Below are 24,928 nucleotides of genomic sequence, written 5' to 3' on the forward strand. Positions count from 1 at the left end.
GCCTGGATCCGCTGCCTGCCCGCCTTGAGCCGCAGACAGGTGGAAGGAACAAAACCTCTCTTCCTTCTTCTATCAGCCTCCCCCCTCTTGACCTTGCTTCCTCTTCCTCCGATGAATTTTTCACCAAAGCTCTTTGATATATTCCTTTCCCGTGGGAGCATGGGTAATGCAAACTGGAAGCGTGAGGCGTAATTATTTCTCAAAACTGCACTTCTACCCTAATTAGTTCACTCCTCAGAAGTGGGCCTTGCATTATTTACACATCAAGGGGACACACAGGGTGGGAGATAAATATTCATTGTTTGTTGACTTTGCCCCGGTCCCTCAGCTCAGGCGCAAGTTGAGTTGAGAGCCGCTGTCATTGTGGCTTGTTTATGCGACTTCTGCATCGCTGGTGCCCAGGCTATAATCTGTCTTGTTCTTCTGTAATTATCTCCACTCATGCAGACACGCAGACACCAACTGAGAGCCGGTTTAATAAGTGGACAACATCCTCAGCCAGGCACAAGCAGATCAGATGAATAAGTGTTCAGTGATGAGATTTGTTGTAATTATGACCTTATGTAGACTGCTACAGTTGGTGTCACAGCGGTAAACAGCACAATGCATGTTTAATTCAGTCAGACTCTGACACCGTTTCAGCCATGTCTCCCTCAAGCTTTTTGTTCTGGGTCATCTTTAATGAACTAAGTTTTTTCCACAACGAGTCAGTGGCAGCTGGTAGGAACAGTTTCCTGCTACTGTTGGTTGCAAAGTAGAGTTACGGGACATGTGAAGTCTGTTTTTCCTGTCAGTAGGGTATGAATAGACTGCTGTATGGGATCACCCCCACTTCGGTTGTCCTATGGCCTTGAGGCCCATTGTCTACTCTGTGAATGCACACAGGGAAACTCTTGCTGCCTTTAAAAAACTGCACCCATTGTGGACATGTGACAACTGTTCCTTTCCCATTTCCTATTTCATCTCATGTAGCTTCGTCTGTATGTGTTTTTGGGGGTTGTGAAAGAGAAGTGGGGGCATCTTGTGATGCCTGGCACAAGATATTACCATAATCACTGTCAACATTAATGGAGATCCTATCACTGGAGAATTTAAACACGGCTTTTCCATATTTATAGAAGCAATAAACAGAGAATGCGCAGCAAAATGTCTGTTATGATTCAAAAGCGAGCCATGTTTACTGACTTTGAAATGCATATTTGGGTTAGTGGATGAGGCGGAGGGGATCGCAGTTTAAGTTGTGGGATATGAGTGGAAATGTAATATTGCCACACTAGACACAGAAATTTGAAACCATAAATGTCTCACTCTAACTGTCTCCAGGGTTTCCACTTTCTCTCACACATTAGCATAGTGGAGCTTGTGTAACTACTTGTCATTGTCTTTCTATAGGTGGTTGATTTGATTCCCATTGAATTGCTTGAATATATTTATTGGTTCTTGTTAATTTCCTTCCTAATTCTGTTTCATGCTAAACATTTGGCCCATCCACATGGGATTAAAAGACAGTTGTAGATAAAACTTAAAAGATACAGGACATCTTCCAGTTACGCATATAAAAAGATCCCAACATTTAGTTATACACTATATGGCTGAAGGTATGTGAGCATCCAAACATTACATATGTGATTGTTGAATATGTCATTCCAAAACCAAGGGCAATAATATACTCTTATAATAGCCTTCATTCTCCTGGCCTTTCCAAAAGATTTTGGAACCTGGTTGCAGGGATTTGCTCCCATTCAGCCACAAAAGCATTAGTGAGGTCTCCCGCTGATGTTCGGCGATTAGGTTTGGCTTGCGGTCGGCGTTCCTGTTCATCCCTAAGGTGTTGGATGGGGTTGAAGTCAGGTCTCTCTACAGACCAGTCAAGTTCTCCAACACCAACCTCTGAACACCATTTTTTAATCAACCTGGCTTTGTGTATGGGGACACTGTCATGTTGAAAAAGGAAAGGGCCTTTCCCAAACTTTTAACACGAAGTTGGAAGCACACAGCATTCTGATTTCCCTCAAGTGGAAGTCAGTGGCCTAGCCCAAACCATGAAATACAAAACCACACAAGTATCAAGTATGTGGAAGAAGGATGTCCACGTACTTTTGGCCATTTAGTGCATCAGCCACATGCTAGGTCTGTGATGTAGGGTTCTCCAAGTGTGGCTGGACAACCCATCTTTAAGTGGGCTCCAAATGGTCTTGTGTGAATTGAGAAATAGTTAAATGCTACTTTAATTTGCTTGAAATCACAGAATTTCTATAAACAATGAATCTAATCATGGGTTTCACTCTCACCACGACTGTCTGTCTTAAATTTAGATTATCAGAACAAATCTCACTGTATGGGACAAAGTTTATCCACATGGGGGGTCTGTGGTCTACTGTAATATGTGTTTATTTTGGTTTCTAAGACATGAAAGTGAAAATCCCTGAGCTGCAGTTAGTTTGCTCTACTGTTACACTCACAGTAAGTCTCTGTGGAAAAGAGCCTCAAGTCAATTTGTAAATTGTACAGTTTCCATCCCGCTCTAGTGACAGTGGGGTATATGAGGTCTATGGTAGACCCACAATGCAGATCTCTAAGTACATCAGTTTATGTAAGATGATGTTGGTATTCTCTGTACTCCTTTGTTTTACAAAGACAGAGAGCTACAGAAACAGTGACGTTGAGAAAAAAAGGGTTTTGAAATTTTAAGGTTCTTAACCAAACTGTGTAACATTTATATTAGTTGTAAAACCTTAATTATATGCTTGTTAGGCTAATTAGTAATCATTGTCACAAACCTTACATGAAGCCCAAACATAGATTTATATGTTCCACTCCATGTTTAGACAATATAAAGAGCACAGGGACAACGTATCATCTACAAACTAAATATTTCTTCTTCTGTTTTTTTGTCTATTTGAATGAGCTAGTTCAATAAATTCATATTAAGTTAAATATATATATAATGTGTACATGTATTACACATGTAATTTAAAGGTAGCTTAACCACATCAAATCACATTAATTCCATTAGAGTAAGAGGCTGCAAAGATGCAGTGTTACATTTTTTTCACCATAATGATAATATTTCTTGGCTTGGATTCTGTTGTATTTATGTGGCATTAGAAACTCAAATGTAAAGATGCTGGAGCATCAAAAAAAGAAAAGAAAAAGTTGGCAAATTAGCTAATCTTAATCTTCTGGCCTTAACAAGCCGGAGAGCAGTCATTATAGTTTGGTTGTCCTAGTTTTTGCAAGTTTTGCTGTTTTTTCCCCCAAATTACACATTTCTATGGCACAATAATTATTATATCGTAAGATAAGATATCAAAAAGTCAGATTCCTGTTTTAAGTCCAAATGACCAAATATGTACTGTGTTTCAGACTAGTGGACTAGTTTTACTGTTATGTCTAAATAAATGATCTTTGGATAAAACAATAATTCAGTCTCCTTACTTTTTCGCCTTTAGAGTCAATAAACTACACCTCATTTCACAGTTTTTCCTCTCTATATTCTTTTTGGAGTCAGAGAATGATTACTTTCCCCTTCTAATGCAGCTTCATCATCATCTGAAATCCAAGAAGATGGACACGTTTTTTTTTTTTCTTCGCAGCGATCTTAACATCTGTTGCAGGCACAGTTTGGCAGAGCTTTAACGGAAACTGTGGTGTTTATTCTTCCTCTGCAGGTGGAGATCACGCTGCAGGACGTCAATGACAACCCGCCTGTTTTCCCTAATGATATTCTTGATGTGACCATTGAGGAGAACGTTGGAGATGGCTTCAAGATAATGCAGCTAACAGCCACGGATGCAGACGAGGTAATGGCTCCCCAAGTTTCTATTCTGTCTGACAGTGTTTTTGTACTTTTCTGCGCCCGTTTTCCACTCCAGTGCTTTCAGAATTGACGTCATGGGAGTGATTCAAATTAAAAATATGATATGCTCTAATTTTTTGTTCCTACAGTGTAGAAACCACTATAGATTGAAATGGGTTTATGAGACTTATACAGATTTCAGTGTTGAAATAAAACTTCTCCCCCCTAAGCTGACATTTAGTATCTTTGAGTTGGACTATTTTCATGCCAAAAGTGTCACATATTCAGGACAGAAAAGCCATTTAGACCATGTTAGAAAACTAACTAAACTTGGCCAACCTGTTACCTTAATTATGAAGGAGAGGGTGGTAAATAAGTACAGATATATTTAAACAGCACTTCCTAAATTAGTATACCATTAAAAGAGTTGTGGAAAAAATATCAGACAGTGTAGGAACAAGCAGAAGAACAAAATGGGATTAAAGCAAAAGCATCAGTTAACATCCGGCTTCAGATTCCTAAATGGACCAAACAATTCAGAGACATACTGAGGGGCTTCATCACGTACTGCATGAGACCAGACAACACATTCAAAATGCTGAAATAAGGCAAAATACTACATTAAATGTCATTGATTTAATAGGACCTTTGCATTGAAACACATGAATAAATACCAGCCTTCCTTATATAGCCTTGCATGTGTGCATATGAGCAATAGAGTAAATATTAGAGAGTATATAGAGGTGGTCCATGGTGGGTTTTAGATAAAGGGTTTAAGAGCTATAAAGCAGTTTTAGAGGTTATAGTTATTAGTTGGACAAGTGTATATGGTGTCAAACACATCATTAGAGTAGTGCAGAAACAATTACTTGATGAATCAGTTAGTCTTTGACAGAAATTCATTGTTTTAGCTTGATAAGCAATTAATCATTGAAGCAAAAACACCTTTGGGTTGTTCGCTGTTAGTCAGACAAAAAATGCAAATTGAAGATGTCACCTTGGGCTCCTGGAAATTGTAGAGGACATTATTCACTACTTGGTTACCAATTTGTCACTATTTTGTCAGATGACACCTGATAGACTAAACAGTTAATGGAAAAAAATCAATGAATAATGAAAATAATCATCAGTTAAAGCTTTACATTAGAGTACAGTTTGCTTTAGAGTACTGTGTCACTAGTTTAACCATTGAACTTTATAACATCCTGATAACACACAGTGACACAAAGTGGCCAAGACAGATTAAGGTCTCTTTTACTCTAGCCAGTAACATAAACACATGGACCCACACTTTGAATCAAGCTGTCTTGTTACATTTCTCTCCTCTAGCCACACTCACACACACACACTCACACACACACACACACACATATAGAATTCATCCTTTTGTCTCTCAAGTTTTGATGTTATCTGAGACGCGTTGAGGCCACTGGTGTCACAGAGCCTGGAGGAGAGCGATTGATTTTTCGGCCTGCTGCGTCTGATAGACCTTCTGCGTTCCCCGTAGTTCACATTACATCACTGGCATCACTTTCAATTAGTTAAACGCTCCATCTTTAGCTGCTTTAGGCAGGATATTGACATTAAATCCTGCAGTGAGAGAAATGCTGGCCCTGCCGACATCTCCAAGGTCTGCGGTCCCTCACCGAAGCCAAAGGACATAGTTGAAGTGAATGGAAGAAATCAGGCTATTGAGGGGAGAGAGATTAGGATGAGGGAATATTGACTCAAATATAATGGTAACTTATGAGGCCACACGTCTTTTATTGCACAGCTGTTGCCTCACCACCATCTATTCTCTCTGAATGTTAGAAAAGTCAGACAAAGTCACACTTCTGGCCATTTTTCTTTTATCAGAACACAATATTGACAGTAAATCTCAGACCTGGAGGCAGGTCAGTCTTTTCAGTAGGGAGATTTTTAAGGACATTATTTGATTATTTTCTTTTTTCAGCGCCAGAGTATTCACAGCTTTGATCTTGAAAGGTTTAGCATATGGTATTGAAATCAAACTGTTCAGTTGTTCACTTTTTCCTCATATCTGAATTTAAGAGGAGCTTCGGTCTGAGCTGCGGTCCATAAGCTGAAACTTACCGTAAGGCGGCACACATTTGGTGAGGAATGAAAAACTGATTTTGACATGCACATATACAGACATCATATGCATATATGTCTTGCAAAATGATCAAACCAAAGGACTTCTTGCAAGATTCTGCTTTTAGTCAGAAAACATAGAGACACATAAAGAGAATGTAGAGGAGTCTTTTAGAAATTACAGATTCAGGAGATGTTTACTCCAAACTTCAGTGCTGCCATGAATAGGTTGCTAAATAGAAGCCTGCACCTCATTCCAGCTCCCACTCGGAGCCAGATATAAGGCCAGCCAAGTCTTTGCCCACATCCTTACGCAGGAAACTTAAGTTACGCTGACACTAAGCGTACGGAACGCATTGGAGCCCTTGCTGAGAAAGCCACATGTGTGAGCCAGTGCAGAGTAGCCAAGAGTGCAAGCTGTTGGCCAGCTGATGGGCTGAATTCAGACATCATTATGATCCCATCCAATTTAACAGTGCTACATGTGGGATTCATGTGTGAGGGTATTAAAATGCTGTTTCTACGCATCCGTTTTTTGCTGCGCCATCACCACAGCAAAAAGAAGGAAGGGGTTGCATTAGGGTCGAAAGAAAAATCAATATGTAAAAATTTGCTCTCTCTAATGCAGGCTAGGCCTCTCTGAAAATGTTTCTCACCTCATCTGAAGGAAATATGCTGCCTTTTGTGCTTTTTTGGAAAGACCTTGAGTGTTTTATTAGAATTCTGACCTGATGTGGAAAATATGTCACAGGTAAAAAAAAACAAAACCTTTCTTAATGAAGAAAAGTGGAACAATGGGTGTTTTAGGAGCGGTCTCTGAAAGTAAGCGTTGCCTCAAAATGAACAGTAATGTGTTCCAGAGGCATATACCTACTGCAAGCATACTTCTAGCCACTCCTTGCAGTTGTGAATGCATTCGAAACACACCAGCAGTGTAGCCGATTTGGCCATCTCCGCCTTTCAAAGGCTTTATTTTTAAGCTCTCAGTGACAACACATTTCTTGTTTTTCAGGAGTCTGTGTTATGATTGGCTTGCTCACTCGGTGCTGTTGCATACAGGAAGCTCACTATCCCCGCCGGCGCTGTCTGCTTCGCACCTCTCACTTCTCATAGGAACTGTGTGCTCCCAAAAACCACTCATCTGCTAAATGAGTTTCCTTCTGCTGCAGTCTGGTACTCTTTGCTCCCTGGAACGCTGCTGTTTAATTGGTCAGCCCTCTTTTTTTTCGCCCCCCCCAACAACCCACTGTGTCTTTGGAGAGCTGTAAAGTAGTCAAACTCTTGAGTGGAGGTCAAGAGGGCGACCGTTGTTGGTGTGCGAGTGTGTGTTTGTGGGCATGCAAGATCTTAATCACTGATGCTGCTTGAGTAAAGAGAGAGATGAGACTAGTCAGAAAGATGGATGCATTAAATTGAGAGTGTAGGTATTTTAATACGTGTGTAAATGCTCGCCCGTGTTGATTATCTGCATGGTTAGAGGTGTGTGTGTGTGTGTTGGACTGCGGCCTAGATGGACCCCCTGCTCGGCCTCTCCCACCTTACTTGCTCTGCCTTTGAACCCTATCAGAAAATTAATTGGCAAACCACGGGTGTTGGGTTCCGGACTGCGGCCCAGGTGGCTGATGGGATTGCCAGATCTGGAACCACTGATTGATGACAGCAGGGTCCTTAGATGAGCAGAGCCTCACTCCGTCCTCCTCTTCTCCCCGGTTTTTACTGGGCCTGGATCTCAGAGCGGGACTCTGGTAATGCAATGAGAGACAAGGTCAAGAAGACGGAGGTTTTATCTGTCGTAAAAACGGGCCATGGGAAAGAGATAAGAGCAAGTCATGAACTTGGCCTTACAATATTGACTTCACCTAAAGCTTTTGGCGACTGGCTGCCAGGTTCAGACTGTTTGGTGCATTAGCATTTATACAAGTCTGTTGTAGCAGAGTGAAAGGAAAAGAAATGCTTCACTTTATTTTGTGACTGATAGAACTTTCTCTTGCATCATATCTGATCTACTCCTTAGACACTTTCCAGGCAGAAGAAGGCATAGATGTGTCAAAAACCTTAGACTTCTGTAGCTACAACAGCATACAGTGGTTAATCTAAAAGTGAAAGCCTTAAAACACATGAGAGGTACAGCAAGCATGAGTATTATTTATGGATTCACATTTACATATAGTCATTTTTTCCAGTGTTTATATAAAATATTGATAAGTGCAGCTTTAAACATGCAGCTACAAAAACACAAGAAGCAGCAAGTCAGTCATTTTCAATGGAAACCTGCTAGGAGGCACTAGCCTCAGAGATGTAAAGATGCTAAGTGGCAACTAGCAGCTCAACAACAGGGAGTTGAGAAAACTGTAACTCAAGCAAAGCTAAAAATATTACTAAAAATACCCAGCAGAAAACTGCCTTATATCTAGTAGGAGTTGAATATGTAAAGTGACTTACATGCTCAACAAATGCATACCTGAAAGCTACAGCTACTGCACAGTCAGGCTAGCTCAGGCTTTCTCTCATTACCTATCACCTACAGATACTATATTTAAAATACGTTTTGTCATGCGAGCGCTATTGCCCACCAAGGCAGTAGATGTGTTGATATGCATAAATGCAGAAACAGCTTAATGCAACTCTCTTTATAAGCCTTTCCATTGTCCGGGCAGGATCAAAAAGCACCACACAAACATCAGGCATAGCTGAAAGAGTCTCTTTTAGCTTAGCTTTTAACCAGCTGTAACCAGAGCCCTGGGTTCATCTCACTGAATAGCAGTAGCTATTTGATGTTGCTTTTTCTTTTTTTGGCAGAAGACACAGGGTGAGACAGTTGTCTGATCTTCTATTGTCCCTGGCACAAATATAAACGTCAAGCTCTGTCACCGACCTCATTCAGTTGTCATATCACATTTAGTGCTCCTCTCCTATTCCAAAGCCTCTTGCTATAGCTATCACATATGTTGTTGCGCTTGTACTTGTCCAAGGTAACAGAGGATCTATTTGTTGCATTTATAGAGGAACACTATAGCCCTCACAAGTTCAAAGACTAAGAGATTCTCAGCTTTTAGTATGGTGAGATAATTCAACTTATTACTTTTCAATATGTTTTTAGAATTAAGTGATGTTTTAACGTTACTGTAATGTAGAAACTTGCATTATTGTATGTTCTTTTAAGGATACTTATTCCCTTTTCTACAGACTCTTAAAATAAATTGATCTTTTTTATCACAAAACAGTTGAAATAACGTTGATGCATTAATTTAAGAGAAGATAACATAGGGCTTAATAACAGACATAAATTACAATGATAATAATAATAGTTTTTTTTTTCTTTCTGTTTACCTCACAAATTCATACGCTAACTATGACAAAGTTTCACACAAATGTCTAATAGGATAAAATGGTGAAGTGATGACATTTTATATCCAAAAGGTCAAAGGAGGTGATATTTATAGTTTATCATAGTTTGTAGTCAGGTGTTTTCTCTTACGGTCGTGCGGTTCAGTCAGTTGAGTATCATCCCTTTACATCTGTTTTCTTCTTCCTCTTCTTTTGGCATCACCATCTTGATTTTTCTTTTCAATTGCACGGTCTTTTTGATGGACCGTGTCTGTGAAGAAGTCACAGTGAAGGGTTTCATTCATGCCAGATAACTTGGTAGTTTAATCTGGAGACTTGACACGTGACAACATGTGTGATAAACAATCTGATTTCCTACCAGATAGAGTTGCTTTGATGCTTGTAATTATGATGCTCTTCCTCTCCGTAGCCTTAGAACTTACATTTGAGACAAAGTTCAACAAGGTGCATCTAACCTACTGACCCTTTTTTGCTTGGTATCCCAAGATCCTGACTTAGAATAATGTCCTAGACAACCTAGCTACCAAATACTGATGGGTTTGGTTTGCTGCCTGACATGAAGTCAGTCAATTTACGGTTTTGTGCCGTAAACATGTTTGTAGATTTGATTATGCAAATTATTTTGAATTCATGTTTGTATGTTTTACAAGCGAAAAAAGCTACATATTAAATATCATAACCACTAAAAGTAGCTGACTGTATTATAATCAGCTGTTTAATTTTCTGTCTTTCTCCTCAGGGTCCAAATGCTCTTGTGACATACACCATCATCAGCGGGGCGGATGACAGTTTCCGGATCGACCCTGAATCCGGTGATCTGATCGCCACCAAGAAGCTGGATCGGGAACGCCGTTCAAAATATTCCCTTCTGGTGCGTGCGGACGATGGAAAACAGTCGTCTGACATGAGGCTGAACATCACCGTCAAGGACGTCAACGACCACATGCCAAAGTTCTCTCGAGCAACATACTCATTTGATATCCCTGAAGACATGGCGGCAGGTAAGGTCTTAGTATCACTCAATGAAGCATCCAACTGCTATCTACACAATCACAGTATTTTACAGTCAAGAAACCAGAGACGTACAGTAGGAGATTTTAGGCAGTGAATATTTTGTCCTCTGCAAAAGGCTTTAGACTAGACTTAGACAGCTCTGTTAAGGTAATCAAGAGCCTCACATTATTAGGAGCAGATCTTTTGCAGTAGTTTCTAAGAGTTTCTTTTTCTTTTTTTTCCATTTTTTGAAGATTTTATGTGACCCTTGAAGCTCTCCCAAATCCTCCGTATCTTCCTTAAGGGGAAGATCAAGAGTTTAAGAGATCAAAGGGACATTAACTGATATTTGATTTATATGGAAATCCATCAGCAACCAGCTGGATTTACAACAATGCTGACAACTGTCTGGCTAAGATCCTTTGTCCCTCTAGCTGCTTCAGTTATAAAAAAAGATATATATATTTTTCAATTACATAAGAAATCAAAGACTTAAAATTATTATCAACTATAAAACACATTTTATCATTAGCTGTTTGCTCAGTATGTTCATATAGAAGCCATCATTAAACACCAATGAATAGAATTTCAGTTCCAAAATAGTACAGACCAAAAAATTATGTTATTTTAGCAACTGGCAGAGTGATCCCTGACTCACTGGTATTAATAAAAACAAACCTGATAACCCCTGCAGAGATATTACAGTCAATTTACACTATATAGCAATAAAATGTAACTTCTCACCTCTGTGTTACAACCCGTCTGACTCTCACAGGCTCCATTGTGGCGGCGATCCTGGCCAGCGACTCTGACTCAGGGGTGAACGGAGAGGTCACCTACTCGCTGGAGGAGGACGATGAGGACGAGACATTCCTCCTGAACCCGGTGACGGGAGTTTTCAACGTGACGCGTCCACTGGACTATGAGACTCAGCAGTACTATATTCTGACCGCGAAGGCGCAGGATGGCGGGGGGCAGGCCAGCACGGTTAGAGTGTATTTCAACATCCTGGACGTGAATGACAACCCGCCCATCTTTAACACCACCGTGTACAGCACATCCATCTCGGAGGGCCTGCCGCCTGGATCCAGTATTGTCACTGTCGGGGCCAGTGATGCTGATGATGGTATGTACATGTGGGATTAAAATATCCTAGACAGATTGATACTTGAGATGCTGATATCAATATCTGAGAGAACTATAACCTATGAACTATAAAATAGACAATATTTATTTTAAAAATAACCACATAACACAAACACACCCTATGCATTGTCATTAAATTAGTGTGACCATATATTTTGCAGTTGATCAACAGTAATAGTAAACAACTATGAATATAAGACAATAGCACATTTTGAACAGAAACTGTAAATACAATTATTTTGTAGATAAATAAATAAATGTATAAAACTTGAAATATATGAAATGGTGTAAGTGTAAAAAATACACAAAAACACAGTCTATAACATTAAATATTTTCTATCAATTTCTATTTTACACATCTGCCCACGTCTATGCTGACACTGATATATCTGTTATATATCTGTGACAAGTCAGCTAATATATCAATCAGGCTCTGATCAATATATAAGACATGTTAATTCTCCTACTACTAGCTTGTGACTGAATGATTTTTTTTTAATTTGTAAGGATTGTAATATTTTTATTTCTTTGTAATTGTTATGTGACAGTTTGACAATCATAACATGTCACTTACAAAAACACTGACAAAATGTTAACATGACTGTGGCAAATTATATGCTATATGCATTCAACAGTACTGCCAACGTTGTAGTTAGACCATTATCTTAGACTGTAGTTAAATGAAGTTAAATCAGGGTTAAATATCCCAGAGGCATCACAGTATTTAAAGGAAACTGTTCTGTGAGAAAGTTTAAAGCTGTAAAGTACTTATGTAGCGTATAAATCAAGTGTGAGTGAGCTGTAGGAGATTAATTTAATGTAGGCCTGTCATTTTGTTATGACAGTTGGTTACACAGAAGCTTTCAAACCTACATTTTATTTTTCATTTATATTTTATTTCACGCACGAATGATTTGATGAAATACAACATCCTCACCATATGATTAAGTGGGGTTGAGTTATTTCTACGTTTCAGGTGGTGGGTTTCATGTTTGTGAAGTGCCATGTGGTATTTGAACAGTCACCGCTGCTCTCCTCTGCTGTAATTACCGCTTCATCCAGGCCTAATGTGGTTATTGTGACCTACATTCCTGGGAAATATGCTGCCTAGTTCTCAACCAGAGTCTGGCTTCTTCTTCCACTGTCCACATAATCTGACCGCGCCGTCCTCTCAGATATATAGTTGCTACTTCCCACTGTCAAAATAAAACACCGCCATTGTTAGCACTTCCTAAGCCCTGACCTGTGACCCCCAGACTTTGTCTGCAGACGAAGTAGCCTAAACTCGGATGGAAGTAGCACTCATGCTTTTGATAAGGGATTACTTGTGTACTGTAAATAAACGCTGGAGTGTGGGAAGGTGCCGGCGCTTTCCACATGAATACCCCGTTGAGTTGAATTACAGACGCTCAATTTAAGCTCATTTTAACCCCCGGTTCTAGAGGAGCACTGCGGATTAGGCCAGATTTCAGGGTTAGATAATTTACTGCATCCATCCATTCAGTCATAGTGTAGTTGTGTTATTTAAATAAATGTTTCAATTGCGAGGAATTTTCCAAAACTGCACAGCCGCACTATCAGTTTCGGAAGTGGTTTGCAGTGGTGTTTCTCTTTTGATAGTAATCTGTCATGCCACATGAATGGATCGTCCAATTGGAGGACAAGAGTAGCAGCTAGAGCTCCAGCTGTTGTACACGCACAATTTGTGGAAATGGATGTTGATAACACATATAAGTGCCTTATTCAGACACATACAGCATATGTAACAATCTCATCTGGAACAACGGATGCCAATCAGTGTTCGACCTCCATTATATTGTATTATCTGTTTGTTATCTGGGGTTTTTTTTTTAATTCGAGGTCATTTTTAAAAGGTCCTTGTAGATTAATTTCTTTTTGTCACTGTGTCACCAACCAAGATTTTATTTATAAATACACTCTTACTCTAAATTTACAAAGTAGCGCACGTAACAAGACAGACGCTCCCACTAAATTCCTGCTCCTGCATAGATTTATCCAATTTGTACAAATTAAATTTTTCTATAAGGTGTTAAGTCTCCACTCAAGGAAAGTAACAAATTTAGGCATTGGAGCAAAATACAAACTTAATTTAACAGAGCAGGAATTAGCACTATGTATAGATGTTAGACATGCTGTCTATCTCGTTGTTGTTTATCTTTTGATTTAAAGCACCTTAGACTGATTGAGTTGTCAAATGTTGATAACAGTTTACAGGATTTGTGAGAGTTGAGGATCAAAAGTTTGGATAATTTAGTCATCAAACATTACTGTCTTCTGATTATCTACCTCTTGGCATGTTTTCCAGGTCCAAATGCCCAGCTCCTCTACAAAATTGCATCAGGTGATCCCCAGAGTCACTTTGTCATCACCAAAGAGGGAGTTCTCCAAACCAAGAAGACCTTGGACAGGGAAACCCAGTCCTTCTACAACTTGGTGGTCACAGTCAACGACCTGGCTCCACCTCCCATGACCCGCTTCACCAGCACTGCCCAGGTGTCGATCATTCTCCTGGATGTCAACGACTGCCCGCCGACCTTCACCTCCCAGAAGATGACCTACATTCAGGAGAACACGCCGGTGGACACAGTAGTTTTCACAGCCCAAGCCACCGATGCCGACAGTGGCCCCAACAGCTACGTCGAGTACTCCCTCAGAGGACCTTTCGGTAACAAGTTCAGCATCGGTACAATCGATGGAGATGTCAGGCTGGTAGGGGAACTCGACCGAGAGGAGCTTTCCAACTACACCCTCACAGTTGTAGCTACTGATAAAGGCGAACCTCGGCTGTCTTCAACCATGGATGTGACCATGATGGTTCTGGACGTTAACGACAACACGCCAAGCTTCTCACAGAATATTTACGACATTGAGATTGACGAGAACACCTTGACCGGAACGGACGTTATCCAGGTGTTTGCCAGCGATGCAGACGAGGGCACAAATGGGCAGATCCGATTTTCTATCTCAGGAGGCAACACCAACTCTGATTTCAGGATCGATTCGGTCACAGGGGTGATTTCGGTGGCCAAGCAGCTGGACCGCGAGGCGAGGTCGTCCTATTCGCTGGTTGTCCAAGCTGCCGACCGTGGTAGCAGCCCAAGGGTGGACCGTGCAACAGTCAATATCGTGTTGCTGGATGTCAATGACTGCTCACCTGAATTTGAGCTTTCTCCTTACACCGTAAATGTTCAAGAGAACCTGGAGAACCTACCAAAAAACATTCTGCAGGTCAGTATGTTTGCTTTTTCTCTTTTGTCAAGACATTCATTGAAATTTAAGCAGTTAAAACGTCATTAACATTCACAGACAGGACCTCCAGAGTGAAAAGAAAGCAGTGTTTTGAATGACAGTCCTAAGACCTTTAATGAGCTAATGCCTTAACTAAATTTGTAGTAATACTAATTTAATAAGTGTAGGTATGTGATGGGTATCAGTGCACTAAACCACTGACACGGTGGTCTTATTTTGCTAAATGCCATGACAAATACCTGACAGAAACGATAAAGAAATGATATATGACTGCAATTTGCTCTGCACAATTAGGGCTTTATAGAATTTCACTGAAATATGAAACTTTGCTAAATTGCATGACGAGGCAATTAACGTGCTAACCACCCTGATGACTTAAATGAGCCATATATAAAAAATTGAGGGAAGGACTGATTTCCAGTGACAGAGCAATTCCATTTTCTATGGCTTGTGTACCTTGTCAGGAAATGAGAGCTACAGTTATGTGATGGGAAAAGGTCCAGACCTGGTGGGTTTTGCCACACAAGCACACACATCTGTACGCTAACCTGTCTATGCTGGTGTGAGGCATGCAAGGCAGGAAGGGCTGGGAAGCCCACAATGCATTTGGGCACACCAGTGAAGTGGGATAGTTTAATGCTGAAGCATGAGGGGAAAATGAGACAGGCTAATAGTTTCATACTCGGAAAGCCATTAAATGAACGTCTGTCCTTAATCCTCAGAGCAGCCTAAAGGCTAGAAGATGCGTTTCTGGTTTTCTGGTGACTTTCTGGTTTTCTTTTTCCTGAGAAAGTCTGATTAGACAAAGTGAATAAGTAATGATCTTCCTTCCCTCAACAATTACCTTCATGGTGCCACTGAACACTGTGATGGTAGTTAACCCTCAGCTGCCTCAGTGAGGAATGGCGGTTTAAAAGGGCTACTCTCAGCCAGGTTTGAGTCAGTGTGGTTGTCTGAACTGAGCAGGATTTTCCTTGCAAGCGTGCTCAACTAAAGCCTCTCTTGGAATAATAACAAATCTAAAATTCTACTTTGCAAGAATGTAATTGTTTGATTTTGGTACATGGTATATGTGTGATGGCTTTGGTATTTCAGCATTGCTCTTCCCAAAGATCACCTGTCAATTTAGTCAATACTGTGAAAACACAAAGTTTGTCTCCAGTGCTGGAAAGACTCAGGTCCTTTTACTTTCTTTATACTACTTTATACTCTACTATATTGAAATATTGCACTTTTTTGTTCACTACCTTTATTTATATTATTTATAATTACTTGTTCATTTGCAGATTCAGATTTTGCATGCAAAACATATAATAAACAAATAGAATATGATGTCTTATTATATATTTAACTGCCTAACAGTACATAAAGTAGTTAAAATTAGCTCCACCTTGACAAATTGTATGTTATGTTAATGCATAAATAATAATAGTAATTAAATAATACAATTAGTAATATAACACTCTGAAAGTGATCATTCTGCAGTATTGTTTTACTACTTGTTAATTTAACTATATTTCTCTGATGAAACTATACTTCTATAAATTCATTTAAGTAAAATCTAGGTTGCATTGTGGATTGGGCTATTGCTAAGTAAAGGATCTGACTATGTCCCCCACTTCTGTCTCGATGGGTTTTAACAATCTGTACAGCATATGACATCCTCTATCCATGCTCTGTAAAGCTAGGTAAGGAAAAGTCAAAAAATATATTCATCAGGATTTAAAACTGACATGACATGAGGTTTGTGTTTCTGTAAGTTCTGATGCTGCCATACTATCACAGTTGAAGCTACTGTATCTTTCCAGTTTTTCTATTAATTCCAGACAAACTGTTCATCTGGTGCTGGAAATGGAAAACACATTTTATGTGCAAGACAAAAAAGAAAAGTTTAGTCAAAATCTTTAATAGCCCATTTCTGTTTTTACCAGGTTGTTGCCAGAGATGACGACCAAGGTGCCAATGGTCAGCTGAGCTACATGCTCAGTGGTGGGAACGATGAGGGTGCATTCAGCCTGTCATCTAGCGGCCAGCTGAGCCTGACCCAGACTCTGGACCGCGAGGCTCAGGGGAAATACATTCTGCTGATCACAGCCACCGACTCAGGTATGACTGCAGTGGAGGTTTTGATCTGTCATGATTGAGCCATCTTGAAACGGTTAACAGCTTTTAAGTAAAAGATGATTTTAGTATTGCAGTATTATGTTTCAGTTTATAGCGTTCCAAAAATCAGTTGTTTATGTCTGAACTTGCACCACATTAAACTTGCTCAACTTATCATCCATGATCTGACGTATCTGGTGTGGACTGAGTACCATGTAATATGTCCTTACATGGACATTGTTGAATTTTAGCAAAGCTCCAACATATTTTGTAATCAGCCAGCAAAACCGAACTGAAAAAGAATATTTTCATAAACTAACAGCAATGTCAACAAACAGCATTTTTGATTTCACAGTGTGCACGGGGCTCTTTTTGTGTGGCACAATAACCTAAACATTCAGGAGTTTTTAGCTTGCAAAATAGTGGGTGTTTTTTGACCTATTCCCCAGAAGTCCTTTCAGCGGGTTCGATTGAATAGCATCCTCTGTTTATTTGGATACAGTGGTAGAGCTTGTTATAGCCAGATAAAAGGTTAACTTGTTATTGCATAGAGGCCAGTTAATGTGCAGTTAAAGGAGTACATGCGTATCCCCGATGCATCCAAATCACATGGTATCCCAGTTAAGTATATGTTTCCCCGAGCTGCTCTGGCACGGCCGTCATGGTCTGAGGGTGGTTCTGTTTCATTCCTGGACTGACCATGTGACCATTCATAACGCTGTGTATTTTTGACTGTGCACAGGCTTTGGTGAGAATTGGGACAATGTTGTATAGAGTATCTTGTTTTTGAAAAATGTTAGGTAATTTAAACAATGTGCAATTTTGTGGAAGATGGTGATTTTTTTTATTATAATTGAGTACATTTATCATAAACCGTGTAACAAATTTTCATTATGATCAAGTCCAAGTAGCGAAAATGAAGTGTATGTTTTCTTCATGTTATGTTTAGATTTTCTTGCTTCATATACTGTTTAGAGGTTTGTGCCACACGGACAAAGTTGCCCAACAAGCGAACATACTAATTAGGATTCGATCCCTTTTTGTACGCTTCACAAGGAGTCCATATTTAGAGCCCTGACAACAATTCCAAAATATTTTGACAAGACGTTTCAGTACAATGTTGGTAAGAGGCAGAAAGGAGGATTTGGGGTAGAATATCAAAATATCAAAAACCCCATAATCATAGTACAGGCCAAATTACCCAGCAGCATTTTCTCACATTTTTGAGGCCTCGGCTGAGACAGTGGGGGAAATGGTTCTCCCAGGCGCTATCTGGCAGGAAATGTTGAAGGTGGACAGTGCAGACATGTCTCCAAGTCTGCTGTCTACCATGACCCATTTTCAACCGCAGACATTCATCTTAACATGTTAAAGTCTGCCTTTATCTTCTGGTATTTGACTAGTTCTATTCCAAAACACCATGTTACAGAGAAAAGAAAAAAAAGAGACTCAAGAGGATTTATCATCCAGAGTCTTAAGTCTGTAAAAGTATTATTCCGTCAGACTAGGACTTAAGCTATCTGTCTGTCAAAGAGCATGTTGTATTGTCATATTTTTGGGGGTCAAGCAGCAGCCTCTTTGCCTAACAAACACTCAGTCATGAGCAGAAAAGATCATTTTGAGTTTTAACACAAGTGCTGCATGTAATATGATCCGACAGATGTGTCTCAGTCCTCAGTTTAGTTTTTTTTTTTTTTTTTTTTACTTGTTCTGTGAGTAGACAGACAGACTTCCATGTACTGGGGAAGGGCTTTTTAGCATTTTCAGTGAAGGTAAACTCATTAATCGTAGCCTGAGCAGAGCTTCAAGACCCTCTTTGCTGTGCTGACTGAGATCTGTCAAGAAATGGATGGAAACAAAAGAGCTTACTGGGTGCTGGTTCTCATAATGGGTTCTGGCTTAGGCAAACAGCAAAATTTGGCAGACTTCTGTCATTATTTGAAATATTGAGCACAGCCCCTGTAATGTGGCATCCATACAGGCTGTATAAAGGTGTTTTACAAGGAGTCTTGTTGAGAGGAAACTTAAAGATCAGACCTGAGATATTTATGTTTTTTCTCTTTCTCTTCCTTGTTTATGGAAAGCTGTTTGCAGCATTTTTGAGTTAACTAGATGTGCAGATTGAGGGAGATTTTTTGGGGGGCTGCAGTGTCTCAGACTGATCTTACTGCTGGGCCAACATCTGGGATCAACTGCAAGCAAATCAGATTTGTAAACCACTGCTCAGCAGTTATGCCCCCATGGAAGAATGTAAATCAATGAGATCTCCAACAGAGTCACACAGTAAAATAGTTAACCACGCAGTGTTGCTGGAATGGCTTTAAGTGGGCATCTGTGATTGTACAAAACATATTTTTGTGTATTCCAGCTGGTCGGCTTTGTGTTCTTGCAGCTGATTAACCTTTTATGAGCATCAAAAAGGTGTGTTAGCGTTGTTTCCATTCTGATTCTAAATCTCTTCCTTTGAGTGTTCATAAACATTAAGACACAGCTCACCTTCACCTTTTTCCTGTATAAACTGCATTCTATAGATGAATTGAGTCATCAATGTATGGTTGTTATTGTTGTATTTTTGCATTTTGACATGGATATTAATCTGTGGAGTATTTTGTACCGGTGTAATTTTGGTTTTAGGGATTTCATTCTTTAATGTCAACATCTAAGACTGTGTTGGAAGTACAGTGTTCTTACTTTAACATACTCTGGATTACATACAAACTTTGGATTCTGTGTCTTTTGTAGAATCCTTGAATAAAACATATTAAATCAGAATTAAAGTATTCAAGCAAAGTTTGAGAAAATTTAGATTAAGACTGAGGAGCTGAGATGAATTTTTTTTTAATGAGTTGGTGTGAAAGATTATGCAAAGGTGTGTAAGTGTGCGCTGTATGTGTTTCTGTATTTATCCATGCATGTCTGAGCATTTATGCACACACATGTATTGTTTGGTTTTTTTTGTGTGTGTGTTTATGCATTTGTATTTGTGTGTGTTTGTGTTTACTTGAGAGAGTTTGTGTGAGTCTGCGTGTGGTGGTGAGAGCGTCCTCAGGGCACATTGACATGCACCGCGTTTGGTCACATTTATTAAAGCGAAGGCACAGTAAATCCCTTGGCCCATGCCTATTATGGCGGATACGGTCGCATAGAAATCCCATGTCTTTCACATCCCTCCAGCACATCACTCCATAGTGCCGCACTGTTTGTATATGGCCTTTTGGCCGGTGGGTGAGGGGAAGTATTTGGTGTTCTGGGGGGGGGGCTAAACGACCGCTTAGCAGATAAAGAATTTTAATGACCATCCCTATTTAAAAGCAGGATCTTTTATTCTCTTAAATGGCTCCCATGAATCTGGTGTGTAAACCCTCCAGTCTTCCTGAGTTTTTTTTTCCAATGACTTGATAAGTTAAATAGGGATATGTCAGTCTCCAGTCTGAGTTACGAATAAGAACAACAAGTAGAACTTTACCTGAGCGTATATCCGTCCATCTCTGTCTGAAAAATGGAACAAACTAAGTCCTGTACGAACATTGATAACACGGTGTTAAAACGTGGCCAGAACATTGCTAGATCACTGTCCAACGCTCACCACAATAAATCTTTAATGGGGTCCATTTCTGAAGGTTTCAGCCAGTCTGCAGTCTAGTGGCAACACAAGACTTAGCCAAATAAAATATCAGGTTCCTCAAATGAACTTTAACAGAGCAGTAACATTCTGGATCAGCTCTTAAAAAACTTTGCAGTAACAATGTGGTCTTGCAGAGTTTTTTCCTATCGCCTGTTTTCTCTTTTCCACTCCCTGGTACACCCTTTAACAATTGCTGGATCTGGATGTTTATGTAAATAGCTTTGGTAAGTAATAGCAGGTTTTAAAAAGGTGGTGTGGGTTGGATGATTAGTCCTTCAGCCTGGCAAGATACACTTTTTAATGATGTTTATTCTCTCTGTTTCTCCTGGTTAGCACATCATGTTCTCACAACGCTAATTTTATATTGTAACTAGTTGTAGCTGCCCATAAGTTGCAGTACTTTGACTTAAACAATTTTCCAAACTCATATATCAGCTTTATATGGTCCATGTATGAACATTATTGAGCTGTTATATGAGAAAGTTATACTCCAAGTGTATGTTTTCCACCTCTCACACTGGTTATGATCTGTTGGTATTGCTGTGTCAACAGAAAATGGAAAACAGTCACTGAATGGTCCACAGATGCACTGCTAAATAGGGATTTCCAAATATTCAACAACACAGCAAATAAAAGCGCTATTGTAATAAAAACACAAAAGGCAAATCACTTCATAAAATTTCACCACGGGCCCTAAAATAGGAGAAAAAAACAGCACTTTCAGTCTGAGGATATGCCTTCCTTGACTGCTTGCAAACCGCCAAACCCTATCTGTAACATATGGGGAAGGAATTATGCAAAAGCATTCAGACGCAGCACTCCATAAATAACTGGGAAGCTGTATAACATTTTAGGTTTAATTTGACGAATGCTCCTGACATTATTATTAGAAATATTCTCTCCTTTTTACCGGGTAGCAGCTTTGAGTGTTCTACTGAGATATCCCTTTCACTCTTTCGCTTGTTAACTGTGAGAAAACCTCTGTTTACTCTGTTATGTTTGGCAAACTGTGCAATGGGACAGCTCGCACCCTGCACTCAGCTCCACCGAGGCCATTCATGGGTGTTGGACGGGGTCGCATTAAAAGAAGCTTTGTCGCAAAGCAACAGGTTCTCAGAGGCAGAAAAATGTCAATTTTGCCTCGATGGCGGCCAATTCTCTCCCCTTCTGAGTAATGATGTGTTTTATTTACGCTGTCCCTTAAGAGCACAATCTAGCCGCAGTCCATAAACCGTAATTAACCGTTTAGCCTTAAGCTTCAGGCTACAGATGGGCTGTCTCGTAAATTTACACATTCATCCGTCTTCCCTAAGTCAACCTGTCCTGAACTTTCCACTTTAATGAACCCAGTTGTTTGAACATCCCAGCTTTATCCTTCCTGTGTGAAGCTCAAATCTATTCTGGTTTTCGATAAAACAATTGTCAATCATATATTGAAGGGAAGGATTATCTCTTGTGCCAGCAGAGACACTCAAACCTGCTTCTTAGCACGGCTTAGACTGAGCAACTCAGGGCAACTTGCAGCCTTTCCCAGGAGATTGGTGCTGCTGTTTTCTTCAGATCAACCCCCCGCGTGGTTCTCACAGCAGTGTCCACCCTCATAGCAGCTGCAGTGGTCAGAAAACAGATAGCTTAATCGTCATTAACACATGTATTTGTACCCCCTAAGGTTCAGAAAGTATGGCCACGGCACCTTCTTGGAGGTTAATGTCATTTGTCCAGTGGTAATGTACACTAATAAGGTGCTTAGACCCTGCCATATGTTTACGCTAGACAATGCTTTCTGGGCTGAGAGGCTTACAGAGAAAACTGTCTGTAGATCTTTAAGATGGAAGAGGAGGCAACAGATGGTCAGCTGGTCTAGTTTAGTCTCAGGGTCTTGAAAGCTTGTTATTTTGGACGCTGATTCTTTAGGGTTATTTTGGGTTCTCCCATTTTCTCCATACGTGATCCACGCTGAAATGAACCGCTTAGATCTGAGCTCAGATGCGGCAATGAAATATTAGCAGACAGAATTGAATGTCATTCCCACCGCTAGTTTAACAACCACTTTAAGTTCCTTAGGATTATTGTGAAATATCAAACAGAGGGCTCTGTTTTGGTTGCCCCAACTGTGTCATTCCCAGATCTGAAGGGAATGTGCTGTGTTTAATTAAATGGTAATGGTGTTTCTAGATTAAATTAAAGCAGGGAGGAATCCTCCTGTGGTTTGAGTGCTTTGAGCTCCCCAACAGATTGAGTTGCTGCTTTGTGTGAAATGAGATGCACTGACGCCAGTGTCTTTCTACTTTATCCCACAGTGTAATGGCTGCTCATAGGATAAAAAAGCAGTTATCTGAATACCATCAGTCTGATGTCTTCTCTTGGTAAAAAGTTTTTAAAAAAAAAACCCTCAGTCTTGGAGACAGGTTATCATCGGGGTTTAGCTCGGACTTATCCTTTATGGTATCCATACCACTTCAGAGCTCAGTGACTCCAGCACAGCTCTCTTGGGCAAAACCACCTCATGGAAACATGGTACCACAAGGTCCACTATTTTCTTTACTGATTGAGGGAGCATGCTTCTCTGGACCCAAACCCCATTTCCTTGTGTGTGCAATAATAACCAAGACGAATTTAAGTCAAATATACACACACACTTACTCGGCTGGACTGTAAGCAATGAGTGGCATTTGCTCCCAAAACAATTTCCTGGCTACAGCAAAATTACTTGTGTACAAGTACACAGTTTATCTTGAAATTCGAGTGATGGTGTTGATAACTTACCGGCATGAGTGATGATGTGAGACTGTAATCACCGGGAGAGTTTCATGGCGGTTTGCTTTCTTAGTGACCTAAGATTAACCCCTGAAATAAGATTATGCTCATAGCACAAACTTCTGACAGAGGTGCGGTGGTGGCTCGATTGCTCTGATCTGTTTTGGGCAACAAGTGATCCACAAATTACAGGTATTTAGGCATACAGGAACAGGAATGTAAATATTTCAGTTTCTCACACTCTCCTGATGAACATACATAATCATTTGATGCGTATATTTTGAAGAACGTTGCACTGTATAGCTTTGGTTCATGGAGACTAATGACATTAGGGCTGATACAACAGGCAAAAGAACAGGCTGTGGTTGCAGAAGCCTTACAAAGAGTGTAAAAGTTACAGAATGACTGCAGAGAGAAAAGGAATAAAGACCAATGGAAAAAATACTTTTCTAACCACAGCGCATGGCAGCCACCGGTAGGCAGCTGACTTCCCTCTGCAAATTTCCACCAGCTCTCTTTCCATGGCAAAATTATGTCATTTGTCGTATAGCGGTGGGACAGATTGTGCACTGCCAGATTTAGGCATATTTCCTCACCATATCCCCACTGCTCCCCCTTCTTCGGCTTGAGCCACGGCACATGAGGTGACACACGCCTTGCCTGCAGTCCTCTAAATCATTGACCCTGACACTCTTCCTTGCGCTTTGCCAGATTCCAGCAAAGACTGTTTGGAGGAGATGCTGGCATTTCTCAGCACTCTTGGAGAGCATTCCTCTCCTGTTGAGTCACTCTCTTCAAAAATAGAAGAAGGCGATGGAGGTTATTTTGTACATAAAAAAAGTGTGCAGGGATTGTTTTTCTTACTATTACAGGTATGGTATTCAGGGGAAATTCAAGAATCGGAAACAGATGACATGCTCAGCTGCGATTTTGACCTCGTTATTTAGCCGCCGCCGTCATATGAATCTTAAGAATGTCTCACCCTAACCATAACTATTTGAAACAACTGTCATTTACATACATTTGCATACCTGCCAAGATATAGTGTTCTTTGATGACTATATCTGTCAGTACACGCGATGTAACAAGATAGATCTGAACTATTTACACATCGGACAGCAGGTTTGGGGGGAAACAGCTGCCAGGGGTTATGTGATATCAGTGAGCTCCAGGAGGCTGAGAAGGCACGTCCTGAGGCTGCACGGAGACGCATGATGCTGTGAGAAGTGATACACCGAAAAAGATGTGAGAAATGCTCCAGTTGAACACACTCCTGTTGACGATGGCGGGGTCAGCAGAGGTTCAGGGTCGCAGAGAGGAGCGTCAGGAGGCTTTGGGGAGTATTTGAGCACAGTTTAGGTCTTCACTATAGGAGGTAGGGAGCCTTTACTCCATGCTTACTAAGGATTAGCTGGGGTAACAGTGTCCTGTGCCTCAGAGTCCCTGTTGCGTTGGTGACAGAGGCATTGCAGGTCAAAGGTGGCACAAGTGTTGGCGGATGAGGCTGTCTGTTCTCCCAAGGCAGTAAACAGGTTGTGATATCACATCCTGTGCAAAAGTGAAATGCCTTGAAGGAGGGCAGTGTAATAAACACACACACACACACACAGAGAGCTATCCTTGTAGCTCGGCCTGCTTCCGCTCTTAGTGGGGAAACAATGCTATTGAAATGCAACAACCGCACACACTGTGGAACAGAAGGCAATTTGAGTTCAGAAAAATATGGCAGCTGGCTTGATATTCAAAAACAAATATTTTTCATTCTCTCTGTCTCTTGGTAGAAGCTAATGGCT

The 24,928-nt window shown here is 40.4% G+C and overlaps 1 protein-coding gene across 1 annotated transcript in view; it reads left to right on the forward strand.

Moving 5' to 3' along the window:
- fat4 (FAT atypical cadherin 4) overlaps window positions 1-24,928 on the forward strand; it is a 111,983-nt gene that overhangs the window by 57,539 nt on the left and 29,516 nt on the right. The window contains exons 2-6 of the mRNA XM_067599980.1: window positions 3,672-3,803; window positions 9,981-10,242; window positions 11,010-11,360; window positions 13,707-14,629; window positions 16,582-16,756. Coding sequence (XP_067456081.1) covers window positions 3,672-3,803; window positions 9,981-10,242; window positions 11,010-11,360; window positions 13,707-14,629; window positions 16,582-16,756 — 1,843 coding nt within the window. The remainder of the gene's footprint in view (window positions 1-3,671; window positions 3,804-9,980; window positions 10,243-11,009; window positions 11,361-13,706; window positions 14,630-16,581; window positions 16,757-24,928) is intronic.

The sequence above is a fragment of the Thunnus thynnus genome, chromosome 9, assembly GCF_963924715.1.
Source record: "Thunnus thynnus chromosome 9, fThuThy2.1, whole genome shotgun sequence".
Taxonomy (NCBI): Eukaryota; Metazoa; Chordata; class Actinopteri; order Scombriformes; family Scombridae; genus Thunnus; species Thunnus thynnus.